The sequence below is a fragment of the Leptonotus elevatus genome, chromosome 12, assembly GCF_054856555.1.
Source record: "Leptonotus elevatus isolate MCC_2025b chromosome 12, RoL_Lele_1.0, whole genome shotgun sequence".
Lineage (NCBI taxonomy): Eukaryota > Metazoa > Chordata > Actinopteri > Syngnathiformes > Syngnathidae > Leptonotus > Leptonotus elevatus.
Genome location: NC_141250.1, coordinates 23,616,866 through 23,633,661, shown reverse-complemented (window position 1 = coordinate 23,633,661; position 16,796 = coordinate 23,616,866). Strand labels below are relative to the sequence as shown.

The 16,796-nt window shown below is 46.6% G+C and overlaps 1 protein-coding gene across 1 annotated transcript in view; it reads left to right on the top strand.

The window, feature by feature from the left end:
* The window catches only part of ttn.2 (titin, tandem duplicate 2), a 218,087-nt gene that overhangs the window by 23,871 nt on the left and 177,420 nt on the right, over positions 1 to 16,796 (top strand). Inside the window, exons 25-42 of the mRNA XM_086090619.1 lie at positions 40 to 321; positions 1,088 to 1,354; positions 2,326 to 2,598; positions 2,914 to 3,177; positions 3,714 to 3,974; positions 4,765 to 5,025; positions 5,274 to 5,537; positions 6,838 to 7,098; positions 7,165 to 7,425; positions 9,039 to 9,299; positions 10,212 to 10,356; positions 11,078 to 11,246; positions 11,447 to 11,678; positions 12,202 to 12,486; positions 13,603 to 13,728; positions 13,818 to 14,006; positions 15,780 to 16,166; positions 16,729 to 16,779. Coding sequence (XP_085946745.1) covers positions 40 to 321; positions 1,088 to 1,354; positions 2,326 to 2,598; positions 2,914 to 3,177; positions 3,714 to 3,974; positions 4,765 to 5,025; positions 5,274 to 5,537; positions 6,838 to 7,098; positions 7,165 to 7,425; positions 9,039 to 9,299; positions 10,212 to 10,356; positions 11,078 to 11,246; positions 11,447 to 11,678; positions 12,202 to 12,486; positions 13,603 to 13,728; positions 13,818 to 14,006; positions 15,780 to 16,166; positions 16,729 to 16,779 — 4,239 coding nt within the window. The remainder of the gene's footprint in view (positions 1 to 39; positions 322 to 1,087; positions 1,355 to 2,325; positions 2,599 to 2,913; positions 3,178 to 3,713; positions 3,975 to 4,764; positions 5,026 to 5,273; positions 5,538 to 6,837; positions 7,099 to 7,164; positions 7,426 to 9,038; positions 9,300 to 10,211; positions 10,357 to 11,077; positions 11,247 to 11,446; positions 11,679 to 12,201; positions 12,487 to 13,602; positions 13,729 to 13,817; positions 14,007 to 15,779; positions 16,167 to 16,728; positions 16,780 to 16,796) is intronic.

The following is a 16,796-nucleotide window of genomic DNA, read 5'->3' as shown; positions in this document are numbered from 1 at the left end:
CTGTTTTCTCGCACTCATCACTTGCCTTTGTCATTGCAGGGAAGGCCACCATTAGCTTTACCCAAAATCTGGAGGACGCCACCGCCCAAGAGAAGGACACCATGGTGACCTTTGAGTGCGAAACCAGCGAACCTTTCGTCAAAGTCAAATGGCTGAAGGACAACGCGGTGATCTTCTCCGGAGACAAATACAGGATGCACTCGGATCGGAAGGTGCACTTCCTGTCCGTGCTGATGATCGAAGTGAGGGACGGCGCCGAGTACACGTGCGTCGTCGCCGACGACGACGACGTCCGCACCGTTGCCAGACTTCATGTGGAAGGTGAGCACCAATCACTGCAAAAACCGAATCAGTCGCCGTACCGTAAATAAGCCCATTTCACCGCAAGCTTCCTTTTGAAGCGGGTTGAGTCACCGGCGATGGCGGGCTGTCACAAAGTGGGTGCGGCTTGCCAGCGTCACAAATATGACAGGCATTCCAAAAGTAGGACAAGTTCCGTTCCTACGCTGGCGATGTAACCTGAATTTCCACTTAAGTCTGATCTCCCCGTTAAAGTCGATTATTTACATCAAAATACTTTGTGCAGTAATTTTAAGAAACATATTTGCACGAGCCGAAAGATGCCGGAACCAATATTTCATGTTTCCGCACGGACATTCAATGCTGACGGACGGCAAAGCAGAGCTAAAGGAGACTTAAACGCGAAAATGTGACGTGCCTGATTACGAGCCATCCTGCTCGATGTTGCTGGAGGCAAACACAAATTGAAATAACTTTCAAATGACTGTGGGAAATGAACAAAAAAGAAAGTGCTAAGGACGAGGCACGGGCGTACCATATCCAATCCAATCCAATCCTTTCACTTTCAAATTTCCAACCGTCACAAACTGCAGTGACCCATAAGCAACACCAAGACAATCAGATGCAGGAAGAACAATTCAAAAGTTCTCATTTCAATCTTGGAAAAAATGTCTGATTTGACGTTAGTTTCCGTTTGCGCTGTGTTTTTGGACCAAAGATCATGTTGTCTGGATTTTCATGATTTGCTCCTGGAAGAGTGTTGCTCATTCTGTCTCTCTGTCTTGAGGTGCGGCGCTGGAGCTCATCAGAGGTCTGGAGAACATCGAGGTTCCCGAGACCTACTCGGGAGAGTTTGAGGTGGAATTGTCTCGCGAGGACGCCGAGGGCAGCTGGTTCTTCGGCGAGCGGGAGCTGTCACCCAGCAGCAAGCATGTCCTGTCCTCCCGGCGGGGAAGGCACACTCTGACCGTCAAGGACGTCAAGAAGAAGGACCAGGGGAAGTACACTTTTGTCTGTGGCGACGTGAGGACCAGCGCCTCGCTGAGGATGAAATGTAAGGCTTCTACTTTTGTCTCACCGTTAGTATGCCAATGTTGTCTTACTTGCGAGGACCAAGAGTCTACTCGTAGCTTAACACATTTGCTCCCAAAAACATACAAATACCTTCTATTTGAAATGTTTTAAGTGTCCCAAAGACGTATTTATACGTAAAAAAAAGGGGAAAAGTTTTTTTATGCTAGAGCATACAGAAGGCTTTTATGCAATTGCAGAGAACGGGTGAAGCAATGGTAGTAACCCTACAAAAACGGCCAGCAGGTGGCAGCAGGGTATAAGAGATCAACCTGGGCCATGTTGAAAAAAAGCTGATTTCCCCACAGTTCTAAATAAAACTGAGAATAATGATGAAACTTAGCTATATAATTGCTATTTGCTGCAAAACGGAAACAGATAGAAATGTACTTTTATTTTTTTTTACTGATGAAGGAATAGGGTCTAATCTTTCTTTGGTATGTTCCATGTTTTGATAGCAATAGAATACAATATTCTGTGGGCCTTGCAAAATCAGTCAAAATTTGCACCCAAAAAATTTACGCTTAGTGGGGGTGGATTTTGAAGCGTATCGAAAAAAAGGAAAATACGAATTTTGTCTATGGAAAGAGGTTTTGCGAATAACCGCTGGCAAGATACACGTGGCACATTTTGACCGGATAATACGTCACACGTACGTTTGTAGTCCCAAAGCAATGTCAGAAGTAAGGTATGTTTGGAATTCATTAAAGAAGCAAATATTAATGCTCCAAATAATTAATTTGAGATGGAAAACAGTAAATAAATGCTACGGTTTATCAAGAATTACAAAAGAAAACTGATACGACGTCATCGCACGGCGCAGTCGCTTCCTGGTCTTCTTCTTCTTATAAATGACTGTTGGATCACATTTCTATGGTGTACAGCACCACCTACAGTGGAGGAAGGAAAGGGAATCAAGGCTAAGATTGTTCCATTTGCATTTGGTGTCTCCAGTGCGTCCGGTGACCCTGATGCAGCCGCTGGCCGACCTGACTGTCTGTGAGGGCGACATTGCTCAGCTGGAGGTCAGGTTCTCTCAGGAGAACGTGGAGGGTACCTGGATGAAGAGCGGCCAGGCCGTCTCTGCCTCGGACCGTGTCCACATGGTGGTGGACAAGGCCATCCACAAGCTCCTGGTGGAGAATGCCGGTCCGGAAGACGCCACCTCGTATTCCTTTGAGGTTCCCAGCCACTACATCAGCACCTCCTGCAAACTCAACGTTCAAAGTAAGGACGCTCCTCAAACCTCTCCGGCCTCATCCCCCCCCCCCACACACACACACAGTCGCTCCCCATCCCTTGCGCATGCGCCCCAGTCAATCAATCCACTCACTTGATGTAGATGTAGTAGCAAGTCAAGTAAGTGGGTAAACTAGCGTCTAATCCCCCCAGAATCCGTCTTGTGGATAGTATGAAGTCAATCACAAGAGTCAAAAAGTGTCAATACAGGTTGACACCCTCCCCCCCCCCCACACACCTATGATCAAGCTCTTTCCAAATATTTTGAAAATCTGGGGACGGTGACGCTTTTTGTCTTTGCAGCCATCGAAATCGTGGCGCCCTTGAAAGACGTGACTTCGGTGGAAGGCACCAAGGCGGTTTTGGAAGCCAAAATCTCGGCTCAGAACGTGGCCTCGGTCAAATGGTTCCACGACGACGAGCCAGTGGCGGCCAGCGAGCGCGTGCAGATTGTGGCCAAGGGGGCCAAGCAGCGACTGGTCTTCAGCAGAACCTTCGCCTCGGATGAAGGACGCTACAAGTTGCTGGTGGGGAAGGTGTCCACCAGCTGCAGTCTCACCGTGGAACGTAAGACAAACAGACTCTTCTTGCTCCTTCAACACCTTTCACCTTCGGCTGTCCAATCCTTTTCCTCCGAGGAATCCCAACATTGAACTTCAACGTGAACCTTGAGAGCCATTTGTCAAGCATTCGCTGGTCCTTATGAAAAACCGTATGGCACAGAGTCAAGTACAAAGTTCTGTCTCCGGACCAGTTTAGTCTAGTTAAGTCTCCACTAGGTTTTAGTTGAGTTGGGTCTCTGGTAGGCTGTAGTTAAGCTATGTCTAGATAAGTGAGATCCCTGCTAGTTTTTAGTTTGATCTACGGAAGGTTTAAGGGGAGTTGAGGCCTCTGATAGGCTTTAGTAAAGTTTTAGCAATTGACAGTCCAAGTCCAAAGTCATGAAGCAATACAGTCTCCAATTGATACTCAAATTGATTTGCAGACAGAGCTGCCCCCCCTCCACAGGGCTACTGTAATCAAAGCCAAGACCAAGAAGGTGAAAGGTCTCGAAGAACCAAACATTTGCGCTCATGTTCTTGTGGCGTCTGTTTGCTCTGCAGCGGTTGAAATTGTCAAACACATGGAGGACAAAGTATGCTCAGAATCCCAAAACGTCACCTTCCAAGTCCGAGTGTCCCACGCTGGGATCGACCCGCTCTGGACCTTCAAAGGCCAGCATCTTAAACCTGGACCCAAGTACAAGATGGACTCCAAGGACAAGATTTACTCTCTGACCGTCATTGACACCATGAAGGACGAGGAGGGACAGTACGGCTTCCACGCCGGACAGAAGACTTCCAGCGCTAATCTCACTGTCTCTGGTAAGCTTTGCCTAAATTCAAGTAGCTCACTGATAGCTTTTGGTTAACTTAAGGTAGCTATTAGTTAAGTTTGCTAGCTTTTAGTCAACTGGTAGCTTTTAGTTAGCTTATTGACTGGCAGCCATTTTCACTGAAGCAACCCAATTTGCTCAACCGACCAAAAGAAAGATTAAAGTCTCTCCTTTCATCAAGAAAAAAAGTATAGTTTCCGTTTTGCAGCAATTAGCATTAGAATATAGCAAAATGTCATCATTATTCACAAATCTGTTTCAAACACTGGGGAACACTCTTTTTTTCTTTTTTTTTAATAACTACCTTTGCTTTAAGCTTTCTCTTCAGTTCAGAGGCTGCATCAAAGCCTTCTATAGGCTCGAGCATGAAAAAGCATTAAAAACGTATAAATACGTTTTGGGGACACTGGCAATATTTAAAATAGAACATTTTTATAGGTTTTTAGGAGCAAATGAGTTAAGGTAGGTCTCTAGTAGGTTTTAGTCAAGTTCGGACTTTTGCAGATTTTTAGGACGTTGGATAGGTTTTAGCAGTGCTGGCAAGAGTTTGTATTTTTTTTTTTTTAGGGGGTGAGTTGAAACCCCAACCCATAGGAAATAACAAGAGTAAAATACAAGTGAAAAATTCCCAAATGCAGAGATATTTGGCACATTGACCTCCTCCTTTGAGCAATTCAAACCTTTGCAAGCAGTTGGAAAATTCCATCAATTCGTCAGCATTTCAGCTTAGCATTCACTGGCAAATGTGCGTAACCCGCGCTTCCGTCCGCTCCCATCAGGCGGCGCCATCACGCGCCCTCTGACAGACGTGACGGTGGCCGAGTCGCAGACGGCAGAACTGGAGTGCCAGGTGGCCAACGCCGCCGCCGAGGGCAAGTGGCTGAAGGACGGCAAGCCGCTGGACTCGAGCCCCAACGTGAAGAGCGTCAGCGCGGGCGCCGTCCGCCGCCTTGTCGTCGTCATCACTCGGCCGCAGGACGCCGCCGAGTACACCTACCACGTGTCCAACTCCAAAACCTCGGCCAACCTCCGGGTGGAGTGTAAGTTTAAGCTTGTGTCCTCAGTTTGGATTGAAGGCCCTGTAGGCTGCGTGAGTCCCACTTTGGGATGGCAAAAGTCACGAGGTACAACTTGAACACGGACGGACGTTCAAGTGAAAAGTATTGATTGCAAAAAGTAGCGAGTGTGAAATGTACATAAGAAGAGGCAAAAGTATTCAAATGTTAACTTTTTCAAACGGAGGTGCAAGTTGTGTAATGGAGTCTTTTGTGTCCTGTTTGCGGCGCAGCGGTGAAGATCAAGAAGACGCTCCGCAACCAGACGGTGACAGAGACGCAGGAGGCGCTCTTCACGCTGGAGTTGACGCACCGGGACGTGAAAGGCGCCCAGTGGCTCCGAAACGGCGTAGAAATCCAGCACGGCGACAAGTACCACGTCGGCGGCGAGGGCGCCGTCCACACGCTGCGCGTCTGCGCGTGCGGATCGCACGACGACGACGTTTACTCCTTCAAACTGGGCAAGCTGACGGCCAGCGCTCGCCTCAACGTGGAAAGTGAGTCAACCGCCGCCCACGCACCCAAACGGGCGCTGGTCTTGCTAGCGAGCCGGCTCGCTGGATTTGGTCAGAATAAAAGGCTTCATATAATAATAATAATAATAATAATAATAATAATAATAATGCATGAGGTTCATATAGCGCTTTTTCTAGACACTCAAAGATGCTTCACGGTGGATACATTATTCCTGCATGCACACGAGTGTTCATTTCGTCAATGAAAACTAAACTAAAATAATTTTGTCAACACACATTTTTCACTGGACTAAAACTAGACCAAAACCCTCATTAAAAACAATAAGTGGGACTATATCAGTATGTATTTTCGTCAACTAATAAGGACGAGACAAAAATGTACTTCACTTAAATAAAAACTGGACTGAAATCTATGAACAAAAACGAGACCAAAATGATAGGATTTTGTCAAATCTTGTCTCTGCTAATCTGTCATGTGACGGGGATCAAACAGCCGACCTTCCGGTTACTGGACGAGATGAGCCACGGCCGCCATATTAGACAGAGTCTTTACAAATGGAGGCCGTATCAATTGGAGATTGTGTCCTTTTATTTCAAACATATTTTTATCTTACAAAGGTATTTTTTATAAAGTGAAAAAAAATGTAAGGAGAAAATTGTGTTCTTTAATTTATTGTTCTTTGCCAGTAAATTCTGTAAAGTAAATTTGACTCTGTTTTGTTGTATTCATTTTTCCCTTTGGGACAATTTAGTATTTAGGTTGTGACCAAAGAGACTCCGTGTTTACACTTGGAAGAGAGTAAACTAAAGAATTGAAAAAATAAATAAATAAAAGTCACTCAAGGATTGAGGCTCGAACTCATGACCTTCAGTTTGGGAGACGGCCACACTAGCACCTGAGCTTTGCACCGCCACCCCCCTGCTGTTTGCTCATCTCCGGGAGGAGAGCAAAATCTCTTGGACTTTGGAAGATTCCAGCTGGCACGAGCGATATACGAACCCACGGCAGGAGCTGCGAGGCTCAGGGACTAGACGGGCTGTCTCCCGAGCTGAAGGTCCTGAGTTTGTTCCTCAACCCCCTTGCTTGAGTGACTTCAATTTTTCAATTCTTTATCTTACTCTCTTCCAAGTGTAAGTATGACTCTAAAACGGAGTCTACTGTATTTGCTCCCACTCTAAATAGAGACAAATTTACTCTTCAGAATTGACTGAGAGTTTTTTGAGAGCCATTTTTGGAACTGTTGTCAATACTTTGCAAAGCAAAGTTAAGTAACTTGAAGAGCGGGATTCCTTTGTTGACCGTGCGGCGTTTTGCGCGCAGCCATCAAGATCGTGAAGAAGACAAAGGACGTGACGTCGCTGCTGGGCGGCACGGCCTCCTTCGAGCTGAGCCTGTCTCACGACAACGTCCCGGTCCGCTGGATGTTCAACGGCGCCCGGCTGACGCCCGGCGACTCGTGCAAGATTCTGGTGGAGCGCAAAGCCCACAAACTGGTCCTGCTCAACGTGGACAGCGCCAGCCAAGGGGAGTACACGGCCGTGGCGGGACAACTCCAGTGCAGCGCCAACCTCACCGTGCAAGGTGAGAAAATTGCCCGCCGGCCGTCCGGGCCGGAGCCGCTTAAAAAACGCCGGCGTGTCTTTTCAGCCCTTCGCGTGACCAAGCCCCTGAAGAGCGTGACGGTGGCCGAGACCCAGTCGGCCACCTTGGAGTGCGAAGTGTCCCACTTCAACGTTCCGTCCACCTGGCTGAAAAACGGCGTGGAGATCGAGATGAGCGACAAGTTCCGCATCGTGGTGCAGGGCAAACTCCACCAGCTGAAGATCATCAACACCAGTCGGGCCGACGGCGCCGAGTACACCTTTGTGTGCGGCAACGACCGCGTGTCCGCCACGGTCACCGTCAGCCGTAAGTTTTCATCTTCTCGCAAACACGTCCGCATCAATCCCGCCGTCGGCGCGACAAAAGCACGGCAGGGTTGCCTCGCGCTTCGTTTGGGATTGCACTTTGACCTCCGCGTGCTTTTCTGCCTTCTAAGTCGGACCAGTCCCAAAAAATGTTTACCAAAACAGAGACCATGAAGAGTAGAAGAGCTCGTCACCCCCAAAACCTTCAGAACGTTCAGAAAGTCGCAACCTTCTGCAAATGTGCCGTTGGTTTCTTCTCACTGGTCACAAAATGCTAACAAAGTCAAGAGTCGTGCTTGAGAAATGAACGTGTGCATCCGACAGCGCAACAACCGCTTGTTATCTCCTGATAGATGTCCTTAACTTGTTGACTGGCAGACATTTTGACTGAAGCAACCCCCTTCGCTCCCAGCTGTTTGACTGGATTTGGACTGATTTTGCAAGGCACACGGAATATTGTGTTCTATCGCTATCAAAACATGGAACCGACCAAAAGAAAGATAAGAATCTTTTCTTTCATCGGGAAAAAAAGTATATTTCTATCTGTTTCCGTTTTGCAGCAATTAGCATTAAAGTATAGCTAAGTTTCATCATTATTCACAAATCTATTTAGAATTGATAGTAAATGAGCTTTTTTTCAACATGGCCCTGGTTGATCTATTTTGCTCTGCTGCCATCTGCTGGCCGTTTGTGTAATAACTACCATTTCTTCAACTGTTCTCGGCAGTTCTGCTCTAGCATAAAAACAACATAAAAAAACAAAACATATAAATACGTCTTTGGGACACTTACAACTTTAATTGTTGTTATTATTGTGTGCTATGACTACATGTGAAAGATGGGATTCCATTCTTTCATTGGTTAAAAAAAAAAGCTTTTTTGTGAAAAGACACATTATGTGCACAACACACAACAAATAGTTTTTGTTTAGTGACGCTCTGCGAATTCGATTTAATGTGACAAAGGCTTTGATCATTCACGTCATCCTTGAAAACCTTTGATTTCCTAAGATCCGCCATGTGGCCTTGTAATTTGATCCATGGGGAGCCCATTGAAAAGAGACACAATGCTGCCATCTGCTGGCTATAGTTGGTGGCTGTTTTTTATTTTTTCCAGCACATTCATGAAACCAGATATGCACAAGAAAAGTTGTGCTGCGTATTGAGGAAAAAAAACACACAATTGACGTTATCGGCGGTACTTGTTGGGTGTTAATTTCCTTAATGTCAGTTAGCGTTTTTGGCGGGAAAAGACTTAACCAGAAAGCCGCCCGGCATTGCGGCTGCCCGGTCCAACCCTGCTGGATTCATGCGCCTTTAGAAGAAGGAGGTGGTCGTCATGGCAACGTGGTTTGGCTTCCCGCAAAGATTTACAAGTCACATGAAATGCAGCAGACTTGGCCTTTTATCTTTAAGGTGACGCAGGATTGGCGAGGTCAGCCATTTTAAGATGAAAAGCCACATTTGGATGTTGGGATTAAGCGGACGTTCTGTCGTCCTCGTGTGCTGTTGGAGGAAACCTCGAATCAGCAGCTCGCTGTTTATTGTGTGGCAAAAACCCAGAAGTCAGGGAAGGCCGTGTTTTTATTTTTTGGTTGTATTTTGCCATGTCTAGCCATCCTGGTCACGTCCATGCTGAAAGACCTGAACGCCCAGGAGCGGGACAGCATCACCTTCGAAGTGACCGTCAACTACGAGGGCATCACCTACAAGTGGCTGAAGAACGGCGTGGAGATCAAGTCGTCCGAGAGGTGCCAGGTCCGCAGCCGGCAGCTGACGCACTCGCTCACCATTCGCAACGTCCACTTTGGAGACGGCGGCGATTACCGCTTCGTGGCCGGATCCGCCGCCAGCGCCGCCAACCTCTTTGTCGAAGGTAAGTGCGGCGGCGTGCCGTGAAAGGTGACAAAGTCCTTCCATTTTGTTTGGGGATCGCTACGTCCGCCACTGGAGGGATCCGACTATCTTGACTGGAGTCTTCGTTTTGCTGACAACTTTTGACCTTTGCCAACTTTGTCCTCATGTCAAACTACTCGTAGGCTGCCTGCTTTTTTGAAAGCGGCATGCCGTCAGAAGTCGAGAGCGGGAAAGTCGACAACGGCTTCCTGTAGTGTCACGTGATCGACAAAAAGGCTTTTTAATCCTAATGAACTCATTGACTGGCAGCCATTTTCACTGAAGCAACCCCCTTTGCTTCCGGCTGTTTTGCTGCATTTTGACCAGAGGTGGCAAATCCAGCAATTAGCATTAGAACATACTGTAGCCAAGTTTCATCATTATTCACAAATCTGTTGAAAACAATGGCAAAAAGAGCTTGTTGCAACATGACCCTGCTGATACTCGGCTGCCACCTGCTGGCCGTTTGTGTAATTACTACCATTTCCTTAACCGTCCTCGGCAGTTGAGAGGCTGCATCAAAGACTCCAGCATGAGAAAAATATATATTTTTTTACATATTTAAATTAGAGCGTATTGATACGTTTTTGGGAGCAAATGAGTTCAATTGAATCCCCATCTTTAATGTTGCCTCTTTTTTGCATCGGAGGCCGAAGAAGGTTTTAGGAGTCTGTTTTGGCACAAATCAAAGAGTCATAAGTAAAAGTCAAAAGGCAGCATTCATACTCCAGTCAAGTACAAATACCTTCAATAGTATACATTGACAGTAACAAAGCTTTTGTTCTTGGTTATGTTCTTTTGCCGCCATTTTCTGCAATTGCGCTTCAGCGCGTGTACTTTTGCCACGACTATCTGCTGACGGAGCAAACGTCTGCCGTTCTTCCTTCGCCAGCTCGGGTCATCGAGTTCACCAAGAAAATCAAAGACATCAAAATCACCGAGAAGAAGAAGGCCATGTTTGAATGCGAGGTGTCGGAGCCCAACGTCCGGGTGGTGTGGATGAAGGACGGCCTGGAACTCGACGTGTCCCAGGACAGGTGAGATGTGTTGGGGGCCAACCAAAATGTCTTCTTTCTCGCTAACATCTGGACCCAAACTGCAAATTGACACACCGACAAACACACTATTCTCATCTGAATTCATCAATTAGTCTCCAAATCGAGCTTTACTTCAATTGTTGGTCATCTATTGCGCGTGCACGACATGTGGGAGGGACCACAGCAAAAGGAAGAACAATGACTTCTTTATTTGTAGTTTGCTATTCACTACATTTGATGCTACTTCCAGGAAAATAAAAGTATATCGTATCGTATCGTACTTTCATTAGTCATGTGGAAAGAAATGCAAAAAATAGAAACAGAAGAAGAGAGCGACCAAAATTATTATTATTTTTTTTTAAAGAGAAACATTTACCAAAAACATTTATAAAACACTTGTGTCCATTAAAAAAAAGAAATACATTCAACTACGTAGTTGTTTCGATTATAGGAAGACAACCATGAATCTTGTCATTTTACACAGGAACCTTGTAAAAATAAGAATGTTCATATTGCACTTCAAAGTTGTGTTCCTAAATCCTCGATGGCTATATTAGACATTTTGAATTGATTCGTTTTTTAATTTATTAAAAAAAAAATGTTTTTGCCGGCATATCCGAAAAACAAATCCAATCTGTGACTCGAATCCGCGATCCGATCCGTGACTTTTGCGATCGCTTGCGCCACAAATGAAAGCTGAAAGTTGACATTGCCTCCGCAGGTTCGCGGTGACGGCCGAGAAGTACGTCCACCGCCTGATGATCCAGACGGTGCGCATGTCGGACGCCGGAGAGTTTCTGGTGGTGGCCGGCTCCAGCATGTCCAAGGCCCGACTGACGGTGGAAGGACGCGACATCCGCATCTCGGAGCCCGCCCAGCGACACATCACGGTGACTTCAGCGCGTCTTTCCGCATTTCGTCCAAACATTTGCAACTTGACCAATTCGATCGCCCAACTGAGACATTTTCCATCCTACTTGCTGCACGTCAACCTTCTCCTCTTGCAACCACAAAGTGTTGACGTTGCGGCTCTTTGAGTGGAGTTTGTGTAGAGAAGCTAAAGGCGGTCTGTCCCGTCACGGTCCGCTAGGTTCTGGAGAAACACCGCGCCACCTTTGAGTTTGAGGTGAACGAGGACGACGTGGAAGGGCGCTGGCTGAGGAACGGCGCCGAGATCCACTTGTCGGCCGAGGAGCGCTTCAGCTACGCCGTCATCAGGAGGCTCCACCGCCTCACCATCTCGGAAACGTTCCGCAGCGACGCCGGCGACTACAGCTTTGTCGCCGGCAAGAACACCAGCAGCATCGCCTTGAGAGTCAACAGTAAGTCGGACGCCACTCCCGCCTTTCCGATGCTTTGGGCGGAGCGCAAGACGCGACGTGTGCTCACTTGTGCACGGATCGTAGAAAAGAATGTCCAGACTTGTCAAAATGCAAAAGGAGATCCCCCTCGTGTGTGAAGGGGGGCACGGTCGCTGGCAGTCTTGGGCCATGTTTGCCGAGAGCAGCTCGGAGTGAACACGTGATGAGTTTGCAAAAAATGTTGTTTGTTTTTTTTACAAACCCCAGATAAATATTCTTCCAAAAATGCTGATAGACATCCAATATAAGTTTCTCCCACAAAACGGGTAAATGTGGGGGGAAAAAAATATTTAAACACGCATTTTGAAGTTGTCGTATCACCATTCACCACTAGATGGCAGACATGTCTTTCTTGTGCTCACCCCAACCCTCAAACAAAACAATTGTGATGTTGATAAATGAAAAACATTTCCATCGTGATGCGCTTTGCAAACCAGACAAAAGCAAGTCGGACAAAAAATGCCATTTGTTGTATCTTGTCCAGTCCCGGAAGCGCCTCAAATCCTGCGCCACATGGAGTCCCAGTCGGTGGAGGCGGGCAAGCCCGCTCGCTTCTCGGTGGCCGTGAGCGGCGTCCCTCAGCCTCAGGTCTTCTGGTACAAGGACTCCCAAGCGCTGTCGCCGGGCTTCAAGTGCAAGTTCCTGCGCGACGCCCAAGAGCACACGCTGCTGCTCATCGAGGCCTTCCCGGAGGATGCCGCCATCTACAACTGCGAGGCCAAAAACGACTACGGCGTCGCCACCAGCACCGCCGCGCTCACTGTGGAAGGTGAGACTTACTTGCGCCCGCCCGCTCATGACGCACAAAGACAGATCGCCTTAGTTTGACTTATCGGAGGCCTTCATTGCCCGTTCTTCTTACTGTTCATCATGCTGCATCTCTCCAGTAGAGCTCACTACTGCCCGGCATGTTGTGGCACCATGCAGTACTACAGTGGACTTTTTATTTTTTATATTTTTAACTCATTGACTGGCAGCCATTTTCACTGAAGCAAGCCCATTCGGTCCTGGCTGTTTTATTGGATTTGAACTGATTTTGCAACTCCCACAGAATATTGTGTTATTTTGCTATAAAAGCATGGAACATTAGAGTCTCTTCTTTCAGCAGGACAAAAATAGTATTTTTCTATCTGTTTCCGTTTTGCAGCAATTAGCATTAGAATATAGCTAAGTTTCATCAATATTCACAAATCTGTTGAAAACACTGGCAAAAAAGAGCTTGTTGAAACATGGCCGTGGTTGTTCTCTTATACTCTGCTGCCACCTCCTGGCCGTTTTTGTAATAACTACCATTGCTTCAACCATTTTGTGCAGTTCAAAGGCGTCATCAAAGCCTTCTGTATGCTCTAGCATAAAAAGACAACATTAAAAAAACTTATAAATACGTCTTTGAGACACTTAAAACATTTCAAATAGAATGTATTTATACATGCAAAAAATAATTTAACTCATTTGCACCCAAAAACATGTGAATATGTTCTATTTTAAATGTTTGAAGTGTCCGTAAAGACAAATGTATACTTTTTTTAATGCTAGAGTATACAGAAGGCTTTGATGCAGCCTCTCAAGTGCACAAAACAGTTGAAGCAATGATAGTTATTACACAAAACGGCCAGCAGGTGGCAGAGTATATGAGAGTGAACCGATCCACTCTATGGGTCAATTTGAGCCAACTTTCTAAAAGACCCATTTCTTGACTCAAAGTTGGGTCAAATTGACCCAAGTAGAAGATCGGTCCATTTTGTACCCATCGTTGGGTTATTTTTGACCTGTCTGTACTGTCGCGAGCTGTCAGAAAATGTTGCTGTGGAACGGCGCCGTCCGCTAACACTGTAGTCCAGTCCAGACGTAGGATGGCGGTTTTGAGCTTGCGTTTGTGTGGCAGTGTCGGAGGTGGCTTCTCCGGACTCGGCCGCTTTTGTTGCCCCGCCTGTTGTCATCTCACCCGTGGCCAGCACCTCCACCTTCGAGGGACAAGCAGCTCGCTTCCAGTGCAGAATCGGCGGAGACGGTAGCGACTTGTTCAGAGCTGCCTGCGAAAAGGCCAACCAGCAGAAGACTGGAGTTGTGATGAGCTTTTTCACGTTGTTCCTTGCCCAGATGTGAAAATCAGCTGGTTCCACAAGGACAAGGAGATCAAGCAGTCGGAATTCTTCATGATGTCTCAGTTTGACGACAGCTGCCTGCTGGAGATCGCCAAAGTTTACCCAGAGGACGAGGGCGAGTACGCCTGTGTGGCCACCAACAGCAGCGGGACCGCATCCTGCTCCGCCACCCTCACACTGGACGGTAAAACTTGATTTCAGTCACAATCATCTTCATTAAACAACGCGCAAGGGGTTTGTCTCCGCTAGGATGAGCTGCACTAGTGTTTTACGCTAGTGCAGGGATTTTCCTCCCTTCAAAATTCAGAGGCGGCCACCTCTACCTTATTTGCTCACCAAGTGACTGATAACGAATGAATGCTTTAACATGATAATAGTCATTATTGGAACTATTATTCTTAAACTCTAAAAACGGTTGGGTTAAAAATAACCCAACTATGGGTCAAAAATGGACCGATCAATTTGACCCAATTTTGAGTCAAGAAATGGGTCTTTTAGTGTAAAACAACTCATAAATATGGGTCAGTTCCTTTACTTGGGTCCAAAAATTGGCTCATTTTGTATAAAACAACCCAGATATTTGGGTTGAATTGACCCATAAAGTGTATCGGTCCATTGATCCATAATTGGGTTAACTTTTGACTCAACTGTTTTTAGAGTGTATTATTGAAACATGGAATTATTATATGTTGCCTGTAAAAAATCGAAAGCGAGAATAACCGATACGCAACTCTTGAGTAGTCACCGCTACTGATACCAAATACCGATACCACCAGTAAATAAGATTGCCCACCCATAAATGACAGGTGATTTTAAAGAAAGACCTATATATCCCAATATATTATTTTTCCTTCAAATTTCTATTCATATAATTTCAAATTTCTTGTCCCTGATCGTAAAACGGCCCAAGACCAATACCGATTCCTGGTATCGGTAGTCACCCATCATAGTCAGGAGGATACCACCTCTGCCTCAATTTGAGCTCGGAAAAACCCTGTAAGGCTCATATACAGAAAAATGCGAGGAAGTGGTTAGTAGAAACGTGTGGAAGCTACCATCAAATCCTGTGAATAACATGAACCCGTGTATCATACACACGGCCAGAATCAGCCTTAGGGGAGGGGGGGGGGTGTACTTGTGTATAGCCCATTTGCTTTGTTATCAAAGTGAATAATAGGAATGAATCAAGATTGAAAAAGTGTCAATACTTTTCGACCCAGGTTGCAAACGTTGCTCTTTTCACTTCAAAGTAGTTTGCACATCATCTTGCTCTTGCACTAATGCAGTCATTTTGCTTTGAATGTGAGATGAACGTCATCCCGACAACATGTAGGTACTGCCGAGGTATTGGTAAAGGTCCAAAGACTCCAGATTGAAAAATGTTAATTTCTTATTAAGCTCCACTAACCCGATTTTCTTTTTTCCCCAAAATCATGTACGTTATTCGCCGCAGTTGACACGTATTCAATAGGCTGCAAGTTACCAGACTCGTACGCTAAGCAGTTGAAACTATTTCAAGAAAAAAAGTTCCAGCTTGGTGTCATTGCTGAAAAAAATGAGTAGTATTAGTGTCGTGTCTAAAAAAGGAAAAACTAAAAAAAAATATCTTGCAATATTCCAATTGCTAGTTAATGACTGGTTGCACTGTTGAGTGTGTTTGCGTCTTCCTGACGTATGAAAGACGAGCTCAGCTGGCATGGATGAGAGGAAAGGATTGCACGGTTGTACCCAAGATGGTACAGCAGAAAAGCTCAGAGAATTATTTCAAGTATTGTCCCTACTGGCAAGAATGTTACACCTACATTCTTCTTGAAGTGATGCTCCAAGGTGACCAATCATTTGGCCTGACTGTGAATGACAAAGACAGGCCGACGCAACGTGGCGCGCCCCATCAAGTAGAAATTCACCAAAGGGAGGCGACTTTGGCCTAAAAACCTCCCAACGTGCTTCCTTTCAGGGCAAAAACAATCAGCGGAGCTTCCCGCCGAGCGGCGCGTCTCCGCCACTCTCAGCAGTCGAAAGAAAGGCATCCCGAGCCAGAAACCGTTTTTTCTGCGGCCCATCGCCAGCTGCTCGGTGGCGCACGGGGAAGTGGCCCGCTTTCACGCATGCGTGACCGGCACCCCCAAGCCGGTGGTAAGCTGGCTCCACAATCGGCAGCCGGTGCAGCCCACCAAGAACGTGGTGTTCCATTATGACGAGGTGACGAGCACCGCCACCCTCATCGTAGTCGACGCCTTCCTGGAGCACGCCGGCCAGTACACTTGCAGGGCAACCAATCCCGCAGGAGAGGCCGCATGCTCGGCCGCGCTGGTCATCACCGAAGCGTACCGGGAAGAAGGAGGTAACCTCCACAAATGTCTGCGTAGACCCCCTTCACCCTCCTCCAGCTCCATCTTTCCACAAACAAACTAAGCTACCACAGAGCTCCTGCTCTCACTCACTTTGGACTTGAGGTGCTTGCTCCTGTTCCCCTGCATTTCATCTTAATACCTTTTTGGGAAACTTCCTTGTCACCCTTCTCCAGCTTCCTCTTCCCACAACCAGCCACTAACTAAACGTGCAAGAGAAACCGCAGGAAGTCCTGCTGTCACTCACGTTGGTCCATCTTGGACTTGCCGACTCCTGTTGGCCTTCATTTCTTCTTAACGCCTTTATTTAGCTCGACCCTCCCCCAATCCATGTCATTAGCTAATCATCAGAGACCTAGCACCAAAATCCTGGTCTTCATTTCTTCTTAATTCCTGTTTTGGAAATGTCCTTGTGAGCCACAGGGAAAAAACTCACTTTGTTCTCACACCGGACAGGTTTGCATGAACCTCGCTTTGTTTTTACCTCTCACCTTGCCACGCCTTGGAGAATGTGGTCTCGAGGCCCAATCTAACTTCACTCTCTTGTGTCCACAGTGACTGAAGAGCGAGAAGAGATCGAGACCACCTTTGAGCAGGAGGTGAAAGGTAAGGTGGTCTTCATC